Genomic DNA, 17,042 nt, shown 5'->3' on the forward strand with positions numbered 1-17,042 from the left:
AACCTAATCGAGCGCCCTAAAACTAATACCTAGAATATCGTATAGAATAAGCGATAGTAAAAGCGGCCTCCTTAGCGCCTACTCCGTTTTACCTAAGACGTAAAGACCTAGTTCGATTCGACTTCCTATATAGTTACGAGGGAATATACTTTATATACCGCTCTCGAGATCTATTAGAGTTCTAAAGGTATTAAGTAGCTCGGGCTTACTACCGCCGAGTAGCGATAAGTAGAGTATCTCGTCGATATTAGTAAGTATTACGCGAAGGTTACTACTACGATTAGAAGAACCTAAGGACCGACGATCTACCTTATCTTTACGTACTATAACTAGCTCTTTAATAAGCTCGACGAGACCGTAGCTAAGCTAGCTAAGAAGAGCGTTCCCTAGAAAGTAGCTATAACGAAGGCTATAGATATCTCCTATACTAAGTTATATAAATATTATAGTGCTACCTTTTAGTCGTTCGGGGATATCTATAGCGTTACGTACTTGCTTAACCCGGTAGAAAAGGATATATACTAGTAGAAGCCGGAATAGAAAGGGGACGAGAGATAGCCTAAGTATTACTAGACTATTCTAGAAAAGATATTCTATAAGCGTCGGAAAGAAACTAGTCTTAATATAGCTCCTATAAAGAAAACGAAGGTTTAGAAGGCTCCGATATTATACCTATTTTATAGATAGGAAGTAGAGGTTAAAGAAGAAGCAACTACTAAAGTAAAGAAAGAAGAGTTTAATCTCTATCGCCGCGCGAATAAGTACTAAACGCGTAGGCTCGGAAAGAGGGCTAATAATCTCTAGATCTTACTAGTCTTCTAGACGAATTCAGAGACGATATTCTCGCTATATAGTAGCGGTTAGAGCCTAGGTTTCTAACGATAGCGTCCCTCGCTCGGGACGTCCTCGCTATACCGAGCGTAGGTATAGGCTATAAGAGGTCTTTTAGTATCGCTCGTTACTACGGCCGCTTTAATCGAATATACTCGCCTACTACCTTCGAATCTATTATAGTATTCTAATACTATCTCCTCTACTAGAGTCGCTAAGGTAGGATACTAAAGATTATACTTAAAGGACTTAATCGAGGAATTAGAAAACCTTAAGATCGAAGGAACCTAGGAGCGCGAAGAGAATACGAAATTTAGTCTAAGCGAACTCCTTATTAGCGATAACGAATAGCGATAACGAAGAGGAGGAGGGCGGAAATAGAAGGCGATACTAGGTCGAGAAGCGGAAATATATATAGGCTTAGAGTAGCTTTAAGGAGACGAAGCGTTTACGTAGAAGGTAATATAGCCGGTATATATAGCTAGAATATATCCCTAATATATTTTGAATTCCTAGGACCTAAATAGACTAGTTACTATAGCAACCTAACCCGCTTACCTACGGACTATTTGTAATTCTCTATTCGCTCTTCCTCTTCTTCCCTTTCTCTATATTCTTAAAGATAAATATACCTTAAGGATTCGGCTCTTCGAGCCTCCCTAAGCCGGCCGCCTCCCTTTCCTTAAGCTACTATCCTTTATACGAATCTAACAATAACCTACTAAGACGGTTTAATAGAAGACTATTTAATCTAGAAGGTAAGAAGTATAAATATCTCTTTACGATTATAGGCTTATTAATTTTCTAGGTCCTCGCGATATACCCTCGTCGCCTAAATGTATATAAGGATACCTTTAGAGCCTAAAGGGTAAGGATAAAGTAAGCTAAGTATAGGGAGACCGTAGCGAGAACGAGATATTAGAAGAGTAATACTCTCCGTAGTATATACGAAGGAAGGGGGTTCCTCGGAAAATAGTACTAAAAAATAAGAAGGCTTTAGCTAGATAGGAGAAGGCTAAAAAGAGTAGGCGGACGAAGGCTATCGTAAAGAAAAGTTATCTTTCTATTAAAAAAAAAGGGTATAAGGTAGGACTCGACGATAAAGAAGCGGCGCTTAAAACTAGGTACTATTACCCTTCGCTAAATCCGGCTATTCTAAAACAAAAGAGGGACCGAGCTTTTAATCTCTAAGACTCCCTTCTAGCGACTCGTCCGAGAAATTATATTAGATTTTCGGTCTAGTATACGATTTACGACTAAGGCAATTAGTACTCTGTAGGAAGCTACGGAAGCATTTCTCGTAACCGAGCTTAAGCTTTTAAACCTCCTTACTATCTATACGAAGCGGGTTACTCTTTAAAATAAAGATATATAGTTTCTAGCTAAAATTCGGCGTCGGCTTAAAGCGGATTAATTAGAATTTGTATTTAGTCGTTAAATTAACCTAGGAGGAGGCCTATTTTCGTATCCCTTTACCGGCTATAGATACCGGCTATATTGCTAATTTTATCTCTACGCCGTCCCTAAATCTAAGGTACGAAGTAGAAACCTAGCGCTCTATATTTACCCGGCTATTATAGAGACGAGCTATATTTAGATTAGTTTCTTCGTATATTGCGACCTAGCGGATAGTAAGCGAAAGGGCGATAGAACGTTTATAATACGTCTCTATTTAGACCTAAAATACAAAGGTACTAAGGAGCCCTAGTATCCTAACTATAAGGAGATTCTTTAGTATTAGTACTTTAATCCTCTATACTACGAAGTAGATAGTAAGCCTACTAGAGAGAAACTTTAACGAGAGATTCTCTATAATATATAGCGCTATTATATAGTAATAGATACGTACTAAGTCCGGTAACTCGAAGAAGAATTAAGATAGCGTATTAGCGACCGAGGAGGAGATCGATAGTATACTAGTAGAGTCGAGGCCTTATAAGCGAAGTACGAGATAATATAGGCTCTTAGTTATTTAGAGTAACGTACTATATAAATAACTAGGCATACTACTCTTTTTTACTTACGACCTATATCCTAGGATACTCTTCTCGTACTTTTTATACTCTTTTCTAATACCTTACCTATAATCGCTCCGCGATAACCGAGTAAATATAAGCTATAGGATTTCCGCTCGGTACCTTAGCCCTCGAGATATAGCGGAGTTAATTCTCTATAACACGTAGCGCTATTATATAGCGATAGATACGTACTAAGTCCGGTAACTCGAAAAAGAATTAAGATAGCGACCGAGGAGGAGATTAATAGTATATTAGTAGAGTCGAGGTCTTATAAGCGAAGTACGAGATAATATAGGCTCTTAGTCGTATAGAGTACCGTACTATATAAATAACTAGGCGTACTACTCTTATTTACTTACTACCACTATCCTAGGATACTCTTCTCGTACTTTTTATACTCTTTTCTAATACCTTACCTATAAGCGCTCCGCGACAACCGAGTAAATATAAGCTAAAGGGTTTCCGCTCGGTATCTTAGCCTCCGAGATAGGGCGGAGTTGAATTTAGAGCGATAGCCGGCACTCGTAGCCGGTATATAGAGACGGTAGTAGGCCTTTTCCTACTAAATAACTAGCTTATTTAGTATAGCCTACCTAATATTTCTTATATTTCCTAGTAATAGGCCTAGGTTACTTATAAGATTACTATAGCTAGTAAGGGAATTACTATTAAATATCTATACTATAGTAGGATAATATTATTACGCCGACTATTTATTAAAAGGAGTCTTTCGCCTATTACTATACCGGCTATATATACCGGCTATATTTCAAAGTTTGCCGTACCTGCCTTTTTTAGCCGTACTTGCCTTCTTTCCTTGCTCTAACGTTACTATAGTATAGGCTTACGCGACGCTTACTCTATTACCTAGCGATACCGCGATACTACCTCTCTCGCTATATTTAACCTTCGTATCGATACCTGTACCTCTACGCTCTATATCTACTACCTCCGTAATACCCTCGCTCCGCGCGCGCCTTCGTATACCTTCGTAACGTACTTTTTTCCTTAATTCGACGACTTTTATAATACCGAGTCTACTTAACTAAGTTACGACGCTTTGTAAGAAGGGACCTACTACTTCTACGGGTCGTAATAAGACTAGAAGTAGTAGAACGAGTATAGTATATTAACGTAAAAAGGCTACTACTTCTACGGGTCGTAATAAGACCGGAAGTAGTAGAACGAGTATAGTATATTAACGTAAAAAGGCTACTACTACTACCGCTAGCTCTAGTACTAGAAAGGGCGTCGCGAGTAAGGCTCTACGTAAGACGACGGCGGGTAAGGCTCTACGTAAGACGACGACTAGCGCTTCTACTACTAGTAGTAATAATCGTATAAAGCGTCGATAGTGCCTAGGAAGTAAGTCTTATTTGTAGCCGGTAGCGTAGCCGGTAGCGTAGCCGGCATTCTTACTATCTTTTTACTAATCCTTCTTTAGCCGTAGCCCTTCGTAAGATTCGGAAGTATTAGAAGAACTATAATCGCCTACTCTATAGAGCTCCTTTCCGACGACTTATTCGCAAAATTGCCTAGTATTGTATACTAAACCTTCGCTTCTAAGCCTCCGTACTAGACGCCCTTTAAGAGGCTTTAGAAGCCTACCTAGTTCGTATCTTTAAATATTTATTTCTCTTCTACCTCTTTTCGAACTATACTAATACTATTTTAGCGGTTAACCTTATAGCTATCTACGCGAAGCGTATTACGATTATAGATAAGGATTTTAAAGCCCTCGATTAGATCCTTAAAGGCTAGAATGTCTATATTCGAGATAGTGCTAGGTAGGATAGATATTCTAGTAGGAAGGATGTTCGTAGTATCGTCTATAAGCGTTTCTATATACAAAAGAAGCCGCTATTATACGGCGCTATATACCGCGCTCTAAATAGGCTCTAAGTATATATATATAGTATAGTATACTTTATTAGCCGTACGGAATAGAAGTCTTCGAAGATCCCGTTAGTACTAAGGAGTAAAAAGGCCGGCTACGCTACCGGCTACGCTACTAGGTCTTTTAAAGAACTAAAAGAAGGTAGACATTCTAGTTAATTTATATTAGTTTAGATTTTTTAAAAAAGAAAATAGGGAAAAATAAGGACGGTTAAAGAGCCTAATACTTATAGTTATAGGCATTATCCCTATTTTCTAGACTATATTATATACCTGCCTTCGTAACTCTACCTAATACTCCCTCTAAATACCCTTATACTCTACCTACTAGAAACTCAACTAGGTACCTAGACCTGTAGCTACCTCTATATCTTTTACTATCTTCTATAGGTTAAAGGACTCCTCTATAGCAGCCTCTACCTCCTTATATAATACGAAGTTACTACCTGCCCTACCCTTTATATCTCCTAAATAACTAAGAGTTCTAAGGAACGAACTAGTATTCGGCCTTAGTATAGCGAGTAACTAGTAGAACGTTATATAGAGCTGCTTTATAGCTCTTTTATATACTATACTAATACCGAGGGAGGAGCTATCCTAGTACTTAACATTAGAGAATAGTCTAGTAGGAAAGTGTTAGAACTTCTTAAGGAGGGCTTCTAGGGAAATCGATAAGTTCTACCTAGATCTAGATAATAATATTCTACCGAGTAGTTATAGTATTAAATAGCGAGCGAAAGGATAAAATTTGTATCTAATAAGTACAGTTTCTAAACTAACCTGTAATAGCTTGTATGTGTATATACTTTTGATTAGTTAGTACCCTTGGCTAATTGTCTGTAGATTTAGGGTTGTGTAAGTACCTTCCTATAACTGAAAAATGCCGGCTACGCTGCCGGCTACACTCTTGTGTCTTATAAAGGGCTTGCTTCGAGTTACGTGTGTATTCTTATACTTCTTAGAAACCGATAAATTCTATAGTTCGAACTAGCTACTCCTATAGTTACTTAGCAAACTAACCTGAACTGAACTAGATCTTCGGCTTAGCAAACTAAACCAAACCAACCCGAACTACTACGGGGTCTACTCGGGAACGTATATAACGTCCGGAGTCGTAGGCGGAATTCCCTAAAACCGGACGAGGATTATGCCGGATTTCGCGTCCTTTATCCTTTTACCGTCTACTAGAGTAACGTATCCGGTTTCTTTCTTATAGCACGTAAAGTAGTTCTTATCGTCAGATATATATCTTATATATCCGGAGTCGAGAATCTAATCTTTATTCGAAAGTAGAGCTATCGAGTCGATAGCTATCTAAGCCGCGATCTTCGATTCCTCCCTAGTTTCTTCTTTTACTTTCCTATTCTTTAGGTCCTCTTTATACTTCCTATAGTCCCTCTTTAAGTGCCTATCCTTTTAGCAATAGTAATAAGTCTTTCTTTTAAACTTATTCGCTATATTAATCTTCGTCTTTCTATTATTAAAAGCCTTATCTTTCGACGCCCTTCGCGTCGAATCCGTAGTATATTAGGCTACTACTTCTTTTCCTTTTAAAGTAGTAATCGTAGATCTAACGTCCTAAAGTCGTTAAACTGGTTTCTCGTAGGAAAGAGTAGATAAACCGGCCGCCTTTAAGGCAAATATAGTAGACGAATACTCTTCTTCTAAAGACGATAAAAGGACTGCCTTCTTAGGGGCCTCTAACGGAGATTTATTTTTATCCGCGGCCTTTATCTCCGTTTGGATCTACGTGGGGGTCGAAGCCGTAGTATCGATATCCTTAAGGGCTTTAAAGTAATAGAAATAGGAGAGTAGCGTCGGAACCCGTTCCCCTACCTATACCTCGCTTACTTTCTTTATATTATCGATTACCACTCTAGTCGTATATAGTCCTAGGAGGTATATACGCTTATCCCTAGCCGTAGACTTGATAAACGTAATAGCTTTTATATCTTCTTGTTTAGCTTCTCTTAGCTTAGTCGTATCTCGTCTTATAGATTCCGGTATATTATTTATACACTTCTAAAGGCCTTATTCGGATAAATAGTCCTAAATTAGATCGATCTAGATAGTATAGTTCTCGGTAGTAAGTTACGGAACTCCCTTTACCGCTCCGATAGTCGTCTTAGTAGTAGATGTCTTTATCGTTTTATACCTCGACTCGTAGTAGTTATATTATAGTAATTTTTAGTTTTTTTAGTCCGTATTAGTCGGTTCATTCTACTTATAGACTAGTACCTCTAGTAGAGCAATAGCCGTTGTCTTATTATCGTTCGAAGTTAGTCGCTTTTTTATCGTTACGTAGGCGTACGTAAAGTTAGCCGGCGTTTCGAGCTAGCTTCTAACCCCGATTTCTTAATAACGCTATTAGATATCGATATAGTCTAAACGGAAGGTTTATTAGATAGGTCGGTACGATTATTCTACCGTTTAGATAATATGCTACGTACCTTCTTTCGTAGTATTATACCCTCCGTCGATTTACGCTTCTATATAGAAGCTAGCTTCGCGCCTATAGCTAATATCTCCAAGATTTCCGGCTCTTACTTAATGCTCTATCGTATACTACTCTAGCTCTTCTTAGCGGGTATACGAGTTTCGCGAGGGCGTACTTTTAGTAAGGGCTTTAGTATATTTATTAGTTTCGGCGAACGCGTCTTCCTACGGATAGAGGCCTTAGTAGTAATAGGAGGAGGAGGTTCTTAGAAAGGCCTTTCTAGATTAGGAGGTATAGCTTCCGCTATACCCTTCGATCTCGTACGTATTATAGGCTCTTTATTCCTTATCTCTTCGCCTAGCAATCTATTTTCTTTATCTTTGTCGTTATTATCGTCGTTATTATATAAAGAACGAAGGAATTAGCTAAATCGTACGCCGTCGTCTTATATAAATAGGTTATTAAAGACTTCTTAAGTATATAGACTAAAGACTTCTTAACGATAGACTTGTTTATTAAAAGGAATTGTATTAGGTAGATACTATATATATTGCCGTAGAGACTCGTACTAGAAATCGGGTATTTGTATATACTAGGGCGGTTTAGGTAGCTACGAAGAACCTACGGGCGGGCTACTAGGTATACTATTAGATTCTATAGTAATAATATCTCTGCTGTTGGACTAAGTCTTAGAGATAGTATTATAATACATTCTACGCGAAAATCGCGTATCTAAACATATAATAATAAGGTTGTTATATAGAGTTCTATATAGGTACGTAGTCCCCGATCCTAGCGGAATTTTAGTCTAGACCCTTTTATAAGCTAGAATAAGTATAACGTGTTCTAAAGCGGGCAACTCCTATTACGAATCTTAGGCATATATAGGCTATATACGCAAGCTCGTTAAGACTTAATAAAGCCAAGCCTCGATAAAGGTAGATAGTTTACGGGATCGATAAGACTAGATAGAAGTCTTCTAGCTATAAGGTACGGTTAGCCTTAGTATACGCTTTCTATCCGCCTTGATTTTAGTATAACTTTATAACGCTATACTATATTAGTTTGAAAATTTATATAGTATAAGTTTTAACCCTAAAAAAGAATAAACATTAAGAAAATAAAAAATAAAATTAATATCTAAGCTAAATTATAGATATTTTCTAACTTTTCTAAATATTACTTATTTAAAGATAGTAGTTAATAAGGAGTAATATAGCTGTTTATTTATACTTAATGTTGGTTTATACAAACATATAAAGTGGAAAAATATAAAAGAAAATATTGGTCTAGTACTAGTAGTTAGAAAATAATAGCTAGATATTTTAACTTTTGTTAATTTAACTTTAAAGCTAGATATCTCTATAAGTCTACTATACTTTTCTTTAAAAATTTATATATACTATATTTAGATATATATTACTCTATTAGGCACTAGTAATAGTGAATTATATTTTTATATATACTAAAATATAGTTATTTAAGCTAAATTTTAATAATTAATATAACTCTAATTATTTAACTACTATATAGAGAAACACTTATTACTACTATATATTACTATTTAAGGAGGTTCTAGAAAGCTATGTAAGCTTAAATTTCTTAACATTATCTACTAGAATCCTATAATAATTAGTACTAGATTTTAAAATAAAAGAAAACTATATTTCTTCCTTACTATATTTTCAGCAATAAAAATTAAAGTTTTAATAGTATTCAATAGTATATACAAGATATATTAACCATGTTCTATATTATTTCTACTAGAATAATTAGTAGTTATAGGTAAAATTATTAATATACTTGAAATTAGTTTTACTATAGAAATTATATATAGACTATATTTCTTAAATAAATTTCTTTAGAGTATACTACTTAATCTACATTATATCTAAATTTTATTATAATGATCTCTATTTTAGTCTATTTATTAAAGATATAAGAGATTTTTTAAATTCTGCTAACTTTAGAGCTATGTTATATAAGATACAGAGACTATTTGTAGATAATATCTATAATACATTATCTTTACTATACAAACTCTTACTATATTAAGTTTCAAGGTTATGCTAGCTTTATCTATAAAGTTATAGATTCGCGAAGTTGGCGAGTTAACTAGGGAAACAGCGTGCGCTAAGGCTAACCGTGCGTTACGGCTAGAAGACTTCTACTCCTAGTTAGGCGCTTAGGAGCGAGCGTAGGAGGATGTGAAATTTCGGGTAGCTAGTAGGAACTTATATAGGCTTAGCTTACGATAGACTTAATAGCTTAGTCCCCGTCGTAAAGGAGGAGTTCGATCGCCTAGCCTTAGCTTACTAAATTTCCTTAGACGGCAGCTCGTAGGATTAGATCTCCTATTAGTATCGCCGATATATTATCCGAGTCTTATATATGCCTTTGCTCTTAAGGTACGGAGCGACATAACGGCTATTTACTTTGCTTGTTTACGATTTAGGTCGCAACTCGTTCCGTATACTAAAGCGGAGGGCTACTATAAAATAGTATAGCTTAGTCGTCGTTAAAGAGAAGTTCGATAGCCTAATATAAGCTTAATAGCCTTTATTATACGACTATAATACTACAGCTCGTATAGTACGAGTCCTCCCTCCTATTAACATTGCTAGTATTTTGTCCGTATCTTAAATAATTTGCTTAGATACCTTTGCTCTCGATATTGATTTAGTTGTTCGTAATCAGGATCGTAGCACATTTTATATACTAAAGCGGAAATAGAAGTTCTCCTCTTCCCGCTATCTATATTAATATATAGTATATACTTAATCTTTAATATAGGTAAGGTAATCTTGTCGTCCTATCCGGGTTAGATATTAGAGGATACTCGATTAGTCGCTGCTATACTATGCCCTATTCGAGATTTTAAGGGCCGTACCTAGTATATTTCGATATAGAAGCAAATCTCCGCTCGTATTAGTATTAGTATTAGCAGTATTTTATACGTATCTCTTATAATTTGCCGGTATGCCTTTCTTTACTCCTTAGGTACGGCACTACCGTATATAAGCTAAATTATTTACTTATTCGTAATTAGGATCGTAGCTCGTTCCGTATACCGAGGTAGAAGGCTAGTAGGAAGTTATATAGATTAGTCCTTAAGGGGAAGTTTAATAGCCTTATCCTAGTAGCCTTGTACGGTACTAATACCGTAGCTCGTATATCTCGAATCTCTCTTCCTATTAGTATTACTAGTATTTTGCTTAGATAACTTTCTTTACGCTTAAGGTACCGAGTAGCGTAATATCGTTACTATATACTAGCCTAATAATTGCTTATTTATAATTGTAATTATAGCTTATTCCGTATAATAAAGCTAAAATCCTCCTTAATTTCCTTATTTATAATTAAGATCGTAGCTCGTTACGTCGCCGTATACCTAAGCTGAAATCCCCGTTATCCTACTCGATTATGTCCGTCGTTTGCACTAATACATAGCATGCACTAGAGCCCGGCGGAGATGTAGGTACAGTGATCTTGTAGTGCGGGTCGAGCGCGAGCGTTCGAAGATAGTTAATTAGTCGCCGTTCGAGAGTGTAAGGGCTGAGATAGTTATTGTCGTTGTCAAATTCCGAAGCGGACCTGTATCGAATGCCGGCGATAGTGGGCTCTTCAATACATGTTTAGTAATAACAGGATGCAGATCCAGTCCTCGATGTCACAGCAGACAGCGAGGCGGGTGTCTGTCTTTTGTCAGCCCTTCTTCCGCAAGGTGAGGCATCAAGGCAGCAAGACTCGCTTGCCAAATACCTGCAGTGCTAAGAATGTCACTTTGCATCTTTCTACCTCTCCCCCTACATCATGACTGCATTTGGAGCATCATAAACACTCCTTCGTGCCGCTTCCCAAGACAAGGTTAGGATCATAACAGCGACAGAAGGCCAAAGAAGCGACGTGACATACAACACAGCTGATTGATGCTTTGAAGTCGTATAGTTTGCTGCCTTGCTATTTATTGTATAATGATTTCCTTTTTCATTTCCTTTTCTTTTCTCTAATCTATCGTCAATTGTCCATCGTCCATCGTCAATCGTCCATCGTCCATCGTTATAAGTGACGGCCATTGTGCTTGTGAGTGTTATTATTTATGCTTGTTCGAATTTTTCGACTGCCCTGCGTTGCACAGATCCAACCTAAGCACAAGGACATCATTGTTAAAATTCTGGAGAGTCTCGCATGTCCTTCTTGCTTTTTATTCTACTCCCAACAACTTCCCACACCCTCCCAAGCACTTCTTCAAGTCAAACTTGTGCACCGGGCTGAATGGTGTCGGGAGACGGCGTGGGCTCAGCACGCTCGTCGCTCTGGCCTTCTGTCGGCTATGTGCCTTGGAAGAAGTTGTTGTCGTCCGCGTCAGCGTGAAGAAAAGCTTGTGTGTCCCATTACCTGGCTTCAACGTTGTTAGTGGGGAGTTTGGGCTCGGATTCTGTTGCATTTGGGAAGGGTTCCATCGAGGCCAAGAATTCATCGAATCGACAGTCAGCCGCGTGCTCGAGAAGGCTTTGCTTGCACCAGAGACACACGTCGAAAGTACAGCCGGCCGCATGTGCGTCAACAGGCTGCATACACTCAATACAGTTGATAGGGATGATGGGGAGCTCGAGTGCTTCTGTGCTGTGAGATCCGACAGAGGAGCCTTCGCCTGTTGTGCTGGTGCTGTATGCAAAAGCTTCTTTATTGTGAGATCCGACAGAGGTGCCTTGGACTTTGCCTGCTGTGCTAGTGCTGGGTGCAGAGACTTCTTTGCTTTGACCGACAGCGGAGCCTTCGCCTGCTGAACTGGTGCTCTGCAAGGCGAGAAAACAGTCGGCAGCGTGTTCAGACTCGGGTTCCATACACCAAACGCAAAAGCTGAGCCATTCCAGCCCAGACGGTGGAGTGCTTGATCGGACAAGCAAGCTGTCGTGCTGAGGCAGCTGAGATGATCCGTCCAGCGAAGTGAAATCCAGAGACGCCTGTGTCGGGACAGCGGACAGGCCATATTGGGTAAGAGGCGGTGTTTCCGTGGCGGTCATGAGTGATAGGAGGTCAGCATCGACAATGGAAGTTTCAATGGAGTTCGCTTCCTCCGTATGCTTTCCCTTCTTGCTCACCCTTGGCAATGGCTCTTCCGGCTCGCTACGTGGCAGTTCTATCCGCTTACGCTTGCCTAACGAGGATGGTGGCAGGGATGGCTGCACTTCATTCCATGACAACAGCATGTCGGCGAGTGAGAGTGACCAGGCCAAGGCTGTGTCGGCAGAGAAGCCAGCGATGTGACACCTGCAACTCATGACCTGCATCAAGTCTAGGATGGCTTTCGAAAGCCCGAGCTTGTTCTGCGCCGCCTTCTCGACAGTGATAAGGCGGTTGAGACGACCGATCTGAAGTTTCTTGTCGTCTGTACCCTCGCAATCGAATCGTTGGAATCGTTGGCAAGTCGTTCCAGGGAGGACATGTCCATTTTGAATTTGGTTTTTCGTGTACCGCCTGGTCGGCCGCATGAAACATGGAGCCTGCAGATGTGAATCGAAGTACGGAAGGTAGTTGATGTCTGATGCCATAGTAGAAGATCCTCCAATGGGCGACGGGTAAGGGAAGATTGGGACAGCACTTAGAAGTGGAGCTCACAGGAGTCTTTTAGAATGGTCCACGATCTTTTGTAAAGAAGCTGATCGTGTTGGGTCCTGGATTCTCGTTCACAGGCTATGGTAATATATGTTGAACGGGGCTTGATCACGCATCGACTAGCGATCAGGTCATTGTCGACTGTCGACTTCAAGTCGGTGCCGCCGGCATTGCCTGGCGATAGTAGTCGGCCGTCCTTCAGCGACAGCAACCACCCGCTAAACCTGGCCAAAGTCGAGCTTTGCCTCAGCTGGCGATGAATGCTGGAAGTCAGTGTTGTCGCACATCGACCAGAATGGCGAGTAGTTCGTGATCAGCTGTCGGTGAAAGTCGTCCAGGTTCGGCATTATGCAGGCAAAGGCAGCAAGCCGCCGAAGCTAGCCGAAGTCGAGCATCGCCGTTGCTGTCACTTACTGTACACATGCTTTGCGTGATGGCCAGTCGATCAGAGATGAAGTGTGTCGACAGCTGCAGGAACCCGACCAAAGCACGACTAGCCACTGAGGATGGTCAATGCCCTTATGACTATTCAACCCTCATGATCATTTATGGTCTTGGTAGTGATTCTTCATAGGATTGATGCGTGGGACAGCCACTGAGATGAGAGCGATTCTTCCTTGGGTTGTACATGTAGCACGGGAGATCTCGAAGGACCGGATGCGGCGATGGTGTTGATCGGAGCTCATAGGATCAATCATTCGGTAAGACGTCCGAATGGGAGCAGACAATCCGAGAGGCGCTAGGGTAGAATTTGCTGTTCATTCTCTAACAGCATGATGAGTGGCGAGTACAGACACCGAGAGTGATGTTTTCTACCTTTCTTTAGAATGCTGAAGTGTTCTTGCAAGAAGCCGAACAAACTTCTCGGATTTGGATTTCGGGCGGGCCGCAACTTCTACGCTATCGGCCAAGTAGCATCCACTCCGTCTCTTCTATGATTTCCACCCAGCGCGCAATGTCCTCTGCGAGAAGCCTGCATCTTGCGCCCGTTGCGCGTTCCTTTGCGCTCTACAACGTAGCAGTCAGCATTCTCACCGCTTCCCTGCCTGCGCCGTGCTGATCGAGAACTCCCTGCCGCGCATTACCCTGAACCGCTGCAACATACGCGTCCAAGTACTGCAGTCCGCCGCTTATTTGCAGCCTACGCCGCTTATATGCAGCCTAGACGCCGCTTATTTGCAGCCTGTACGCCGCTTATACGCAGCCCACGCCGCTTATACGCAGCCTACGCCGCTTTTATGCAGCCTACCCGCTGCTTATTCAGACGCTGCTTATACGCGGCCCGCGCCGCACATCCATCCGACATGCCTTGCGATCGCACTCCGTTGCTGCTGCCTTCGAGAACATGTCGACTGTCATGGCTGCAGATTCCTTGCCGTACGGCTCTGCGCAGCATGTTCATTAGCACCGACTCCCAGCCCTTTTCCTTATCCTTTTCGAACCGAGCCACGAAGCCTGCGAAGTCCTTCGGTGCCGTGCGAGGAGGTGCAGCGCGTTGCACTTCCGCCGGTAGCAATAGCCGAGGTGGAGATGGTAATGGCGGCGCTGCAGGATGGAGTACCAGGAGGAACACCAACATTATGGTCGCTTTGACAATGAAACCCTACGAGCTTCCTGTCGGCGTTGATTTGGGGTGCAGTGAGTACCCTCGGGGTTGCACAAACCATCGCGGATCGGATGTCACCTGTTGCATCAGCGTGGCTTGTTGCAAGTACTACCACTTGGACACCAATGGAAGGGAGCATGGCAATGGACGAGCACAGGTTCGAGAAGGATGGATGAGTGATAGTACTCCTGTCATTCTCGCCCTCGCCGTTCTCCATCTCTGGCAATGTCAGGCCTGCCAGTCTTCGACTTGCGCTGATTCCGCTTCTCTCTCCCCAACTTTCCTCTCTCCCTCCCCCGCTTGCTCTCCTTCATTTTGCTGTTTCTCCTCTTCGTACTTTGGTGTTCCTCTGCTGCTCTTGGAATTTCTTTCATAGTTTATCATTTCGTCACGTTGTTCTTGGACGACATGCGACCGAGATCTCTGTCGAGGCCAAGGTTGCGGAATGCACCTGTTCCGCTGCTAGTCCATGACTGGTGAGATGGATGACCGCGGTCAGTCTGAATGCCGCCGAGGTTCAAAGGACGCGATGAAGTGTCCGGGGCAGCGTATGGGGAAAGCGAAAGATCAAGCAGGACATCAAATCCTGCATTGGATAGCAGACGACTCTCCGACTCCATTATTGATTGGCGTCCGACTATCAACCATAGACCGACGATAAAATTACCAAGCCAAGTGCGAGCCTTTTTCCAACTTTTGCTTGCCCGCACACTTCCCTCACTGGAACTCCCAGTGACTACGGAATGAAGATCGATCTGGTGTAACACCTACAATGGCGAACGAAGAACTCCTCCCACCACCTCCACTGTTGAAGAGTACGCCGAAGCCGACGTCGTCAGACGAGATCAAACCAGTCAGTGCAGCATGCTGCCATGATCCTACCGGCGCAAGCAGAGCTTCTTCTCGCCATTTGCGGTCCTTCCCACGCCAATGTGCGACGGTGCGCGGGCATTCAAGTCCCGAGACTGACGAGCACGGCAGTGCAATGGTTTATGGCATGCATCTTTATCGCCACCGTAGTGTGGCTGACTCGAAGTCTCAGCATGTCGTTCGTGCTACCAGAAAATCGCGAAGCCTCGCAAGACTGCTACCACTTCCGGATCCCGCTTTTGCTATGCACTACAGCGCATTGGCACATCGGAGTGAAAGTGCGCTAATGCGTTCTAGGGTGTCTACGCCCTTGCTTAGCGGCACCGCTTACTATACAAAGTATAGTGGCGGCTAGTGTCAAAGGCTCATTAGTGCGATTGCTAGGAACTTCAGTCTTCTAGCTAGAGGCAGTAACGATTATAGTTAAGAAGGAGGGTGTTTTAAGAGCCGTATAGAAGGCAGGTTTAAAGACTAAGCACTATAGACTATAGACAACTAAGAAGGCGCTATCTAATATACTGTTTACTACGCTATCTGTCTACCGTCGGCATTAATAACTGCTTAGCAACGAGCTAGTATACTATTAACCTATTATTAGACCTGTTCTATAGAAATCTTATAGTATTCTTCGACAATAGCGAGGCTAAGGGCACGACTAGTTAGTCTGTCTCTTCGGCGCTCAATCGCCTATTTAAGACAGCGCTAGAGGTTCTTAATTAGGTTTAAATTAGGTAAAGAAGGCGGCTAGTTGTCTATAAGAAGAATGCGGCGAGCCTGTAGCTAATAGACTATATATTCCGCTATATATACTAGAGCCGAGTCTTATTAGAAGAGTGCGGTTCTTTAGTTTAAGGCAGGCTCGTATCTAAGAGGGTATTGTTAGCTAGCGATTAGACTATTCATCTTCGATATCTCTTCCTAAACGATAGGAAGGACCTTCGAAGAATAATTCAGCCTATTAATATTGCCCTAGTCCTTTGTATTCTATAGCAACAATAGTCCTTTGCCTCTTATACCGCTTATATAGCCCTATATTATTTAGTATAGAAGGCGTTAGAAGCGAGGCCTTAAACACACGTCTTAGTTGCGCTTAGTACGGCGGCGAGTAACGAAGACTCTCTCGTATAAGCTATTACGGACAGCACACTCGTTACTCTAAAGGATATTAGCCTAGTTAGAGAGTGTCTAGTTAATATAGAAGATAGCCTATTCGAGCCTCAATCGTCGAGTACGGTCGTTATAAAAAGGACGAGGGCGAGCGATACAACGGCGGTAGCCGTACCTTCTATAGATTCGAGAGATTATTAATAGACTATACGTTAAACCGAGGGCGTTACGGACTTCTCGATAAGTTATTCGCCGAGTAATAGCATTCTAAGTAATGAATTAGAGTATTTGGCGCTCCTATACGAGTATATAGAGCCTGCGGCCTCTTCGAAGTGTTAGTAGGTAGTAAAGCACAAGCTCTCGAATATAGACTAAATCCTCGCTATCGATTCCTAGGCGCTCTCTATAACGGTATAGTGTAAATAGCTCATTTACAACCTTGTAAACAGTCGAGAGCGCTCGCCGAGACTATTCTAAGATCCGAAGAAGAGGCTATTTTGCTATACGGTAGAGTTGTTTAATAGTAGTGCGTAGTTTATATAGAAGGACGGCTCGGCGGAGAATTCGCTACTCGGTAGTTTGTTAGGTCGCGATTTCGTAGGTTAGTAATAGACCTAGATCCCTAAAAATAAGGGATGCGAGTAATAGCAGTATTAAC

The 17,042-nt window shown here is 41.4% G+C and overlaps 2 protein-coding genes across 2 annotated transcripts; one reads left to right on the plus strand and one right to left on the minus strand.

Moving 5' to 3' along the window:
* Positions 1 to 5,625: 5,625 nt before the first annotated feature.
* MYCFIDRAFT_180171 (uncharacterized protein) lies at positions 5,626 to 11,112 on the plus strand (the record flags this gene model as incomplete). Its single annotated transcript, XM_007934106.1, has 5 exons — positions 5,626 to 5,654; positions 10,772 to 10,815; positions 10,844 to 10,949; positions 11,012 to 11,029; positions 11,055 to 11,112. The coding sequence occupies 5 exons, from the start codon at positions 5,626 to 5,628 to the stop codon at positions 11,110 to 11,112; spliced, it is 255 nt and encodes an 84-aa protein (XP_007932297.1).
* Positions 11,113 to 11,188: 76 nt separating this feature from the next.
* MYCFIDRAFT_180172 (uncharacterized protein) lies at positions 11,189 to 15,537 on the minus strand (the record flags this gene model as incomplete). Its single annotated transcript, XM_007934107.1, has 25 exons — positions 11,189 to 11,262; positions 11,319 to 11,365; positions 11,403 to 11,563; positions 11,592 to 12,799; positions 12,828 to 12,879; positions 12,914 to 12,997; positions 13,026 to 13,064; positions 13,093 to 13,301; positions 13,336 to 13,367; positions 13,398 to 13,482; positions 13,510 to 13,540; positions 13,572 to 13,613; positions 13,663 to 13,693; positions 13,724 to 13,809; positions 13,837 to 13,962; positions 13,991 to 14,026; positions 14,068 to 14,184; positions 14,210 to 14,256; positions 14,303 to 14,624; positions 14,657 to 14,764; positions 14,800 to 15,100; positions 15,129 to 15,372; positions 15,423 to 15,436; positions 15,467 to 15,500; positions 15,528 to 15,537. 25 exons carry the CDS (start codon positions 15,535 to 15,537, stop codon positions 11,189 to 11,191), a joined length of 3,540 nt encoding a protein of 1,179 aa, XP_007932298.1.
* Positions 15,538 to 17,042: the final 1,505 nt, after the last annotated feature.

This window comes from Pseudocercospora fijiensis (genome assembly GCF_000340215.1).
Source record: "Pseudocercospora fijiensis CIRAD86 unplaced genomic scaffold MYCFIscaffold_14, whole genome shotgun sequence".
Classification (NCBI taxonomy): domain Eukaryota; kingdom Fungi; phylum Ascomycota; class Dothideomycetes; order Mycosphaerellales; family Mycosphaerellaceae; genus Pseudocercospora; species Pseudocercospora fijiensis.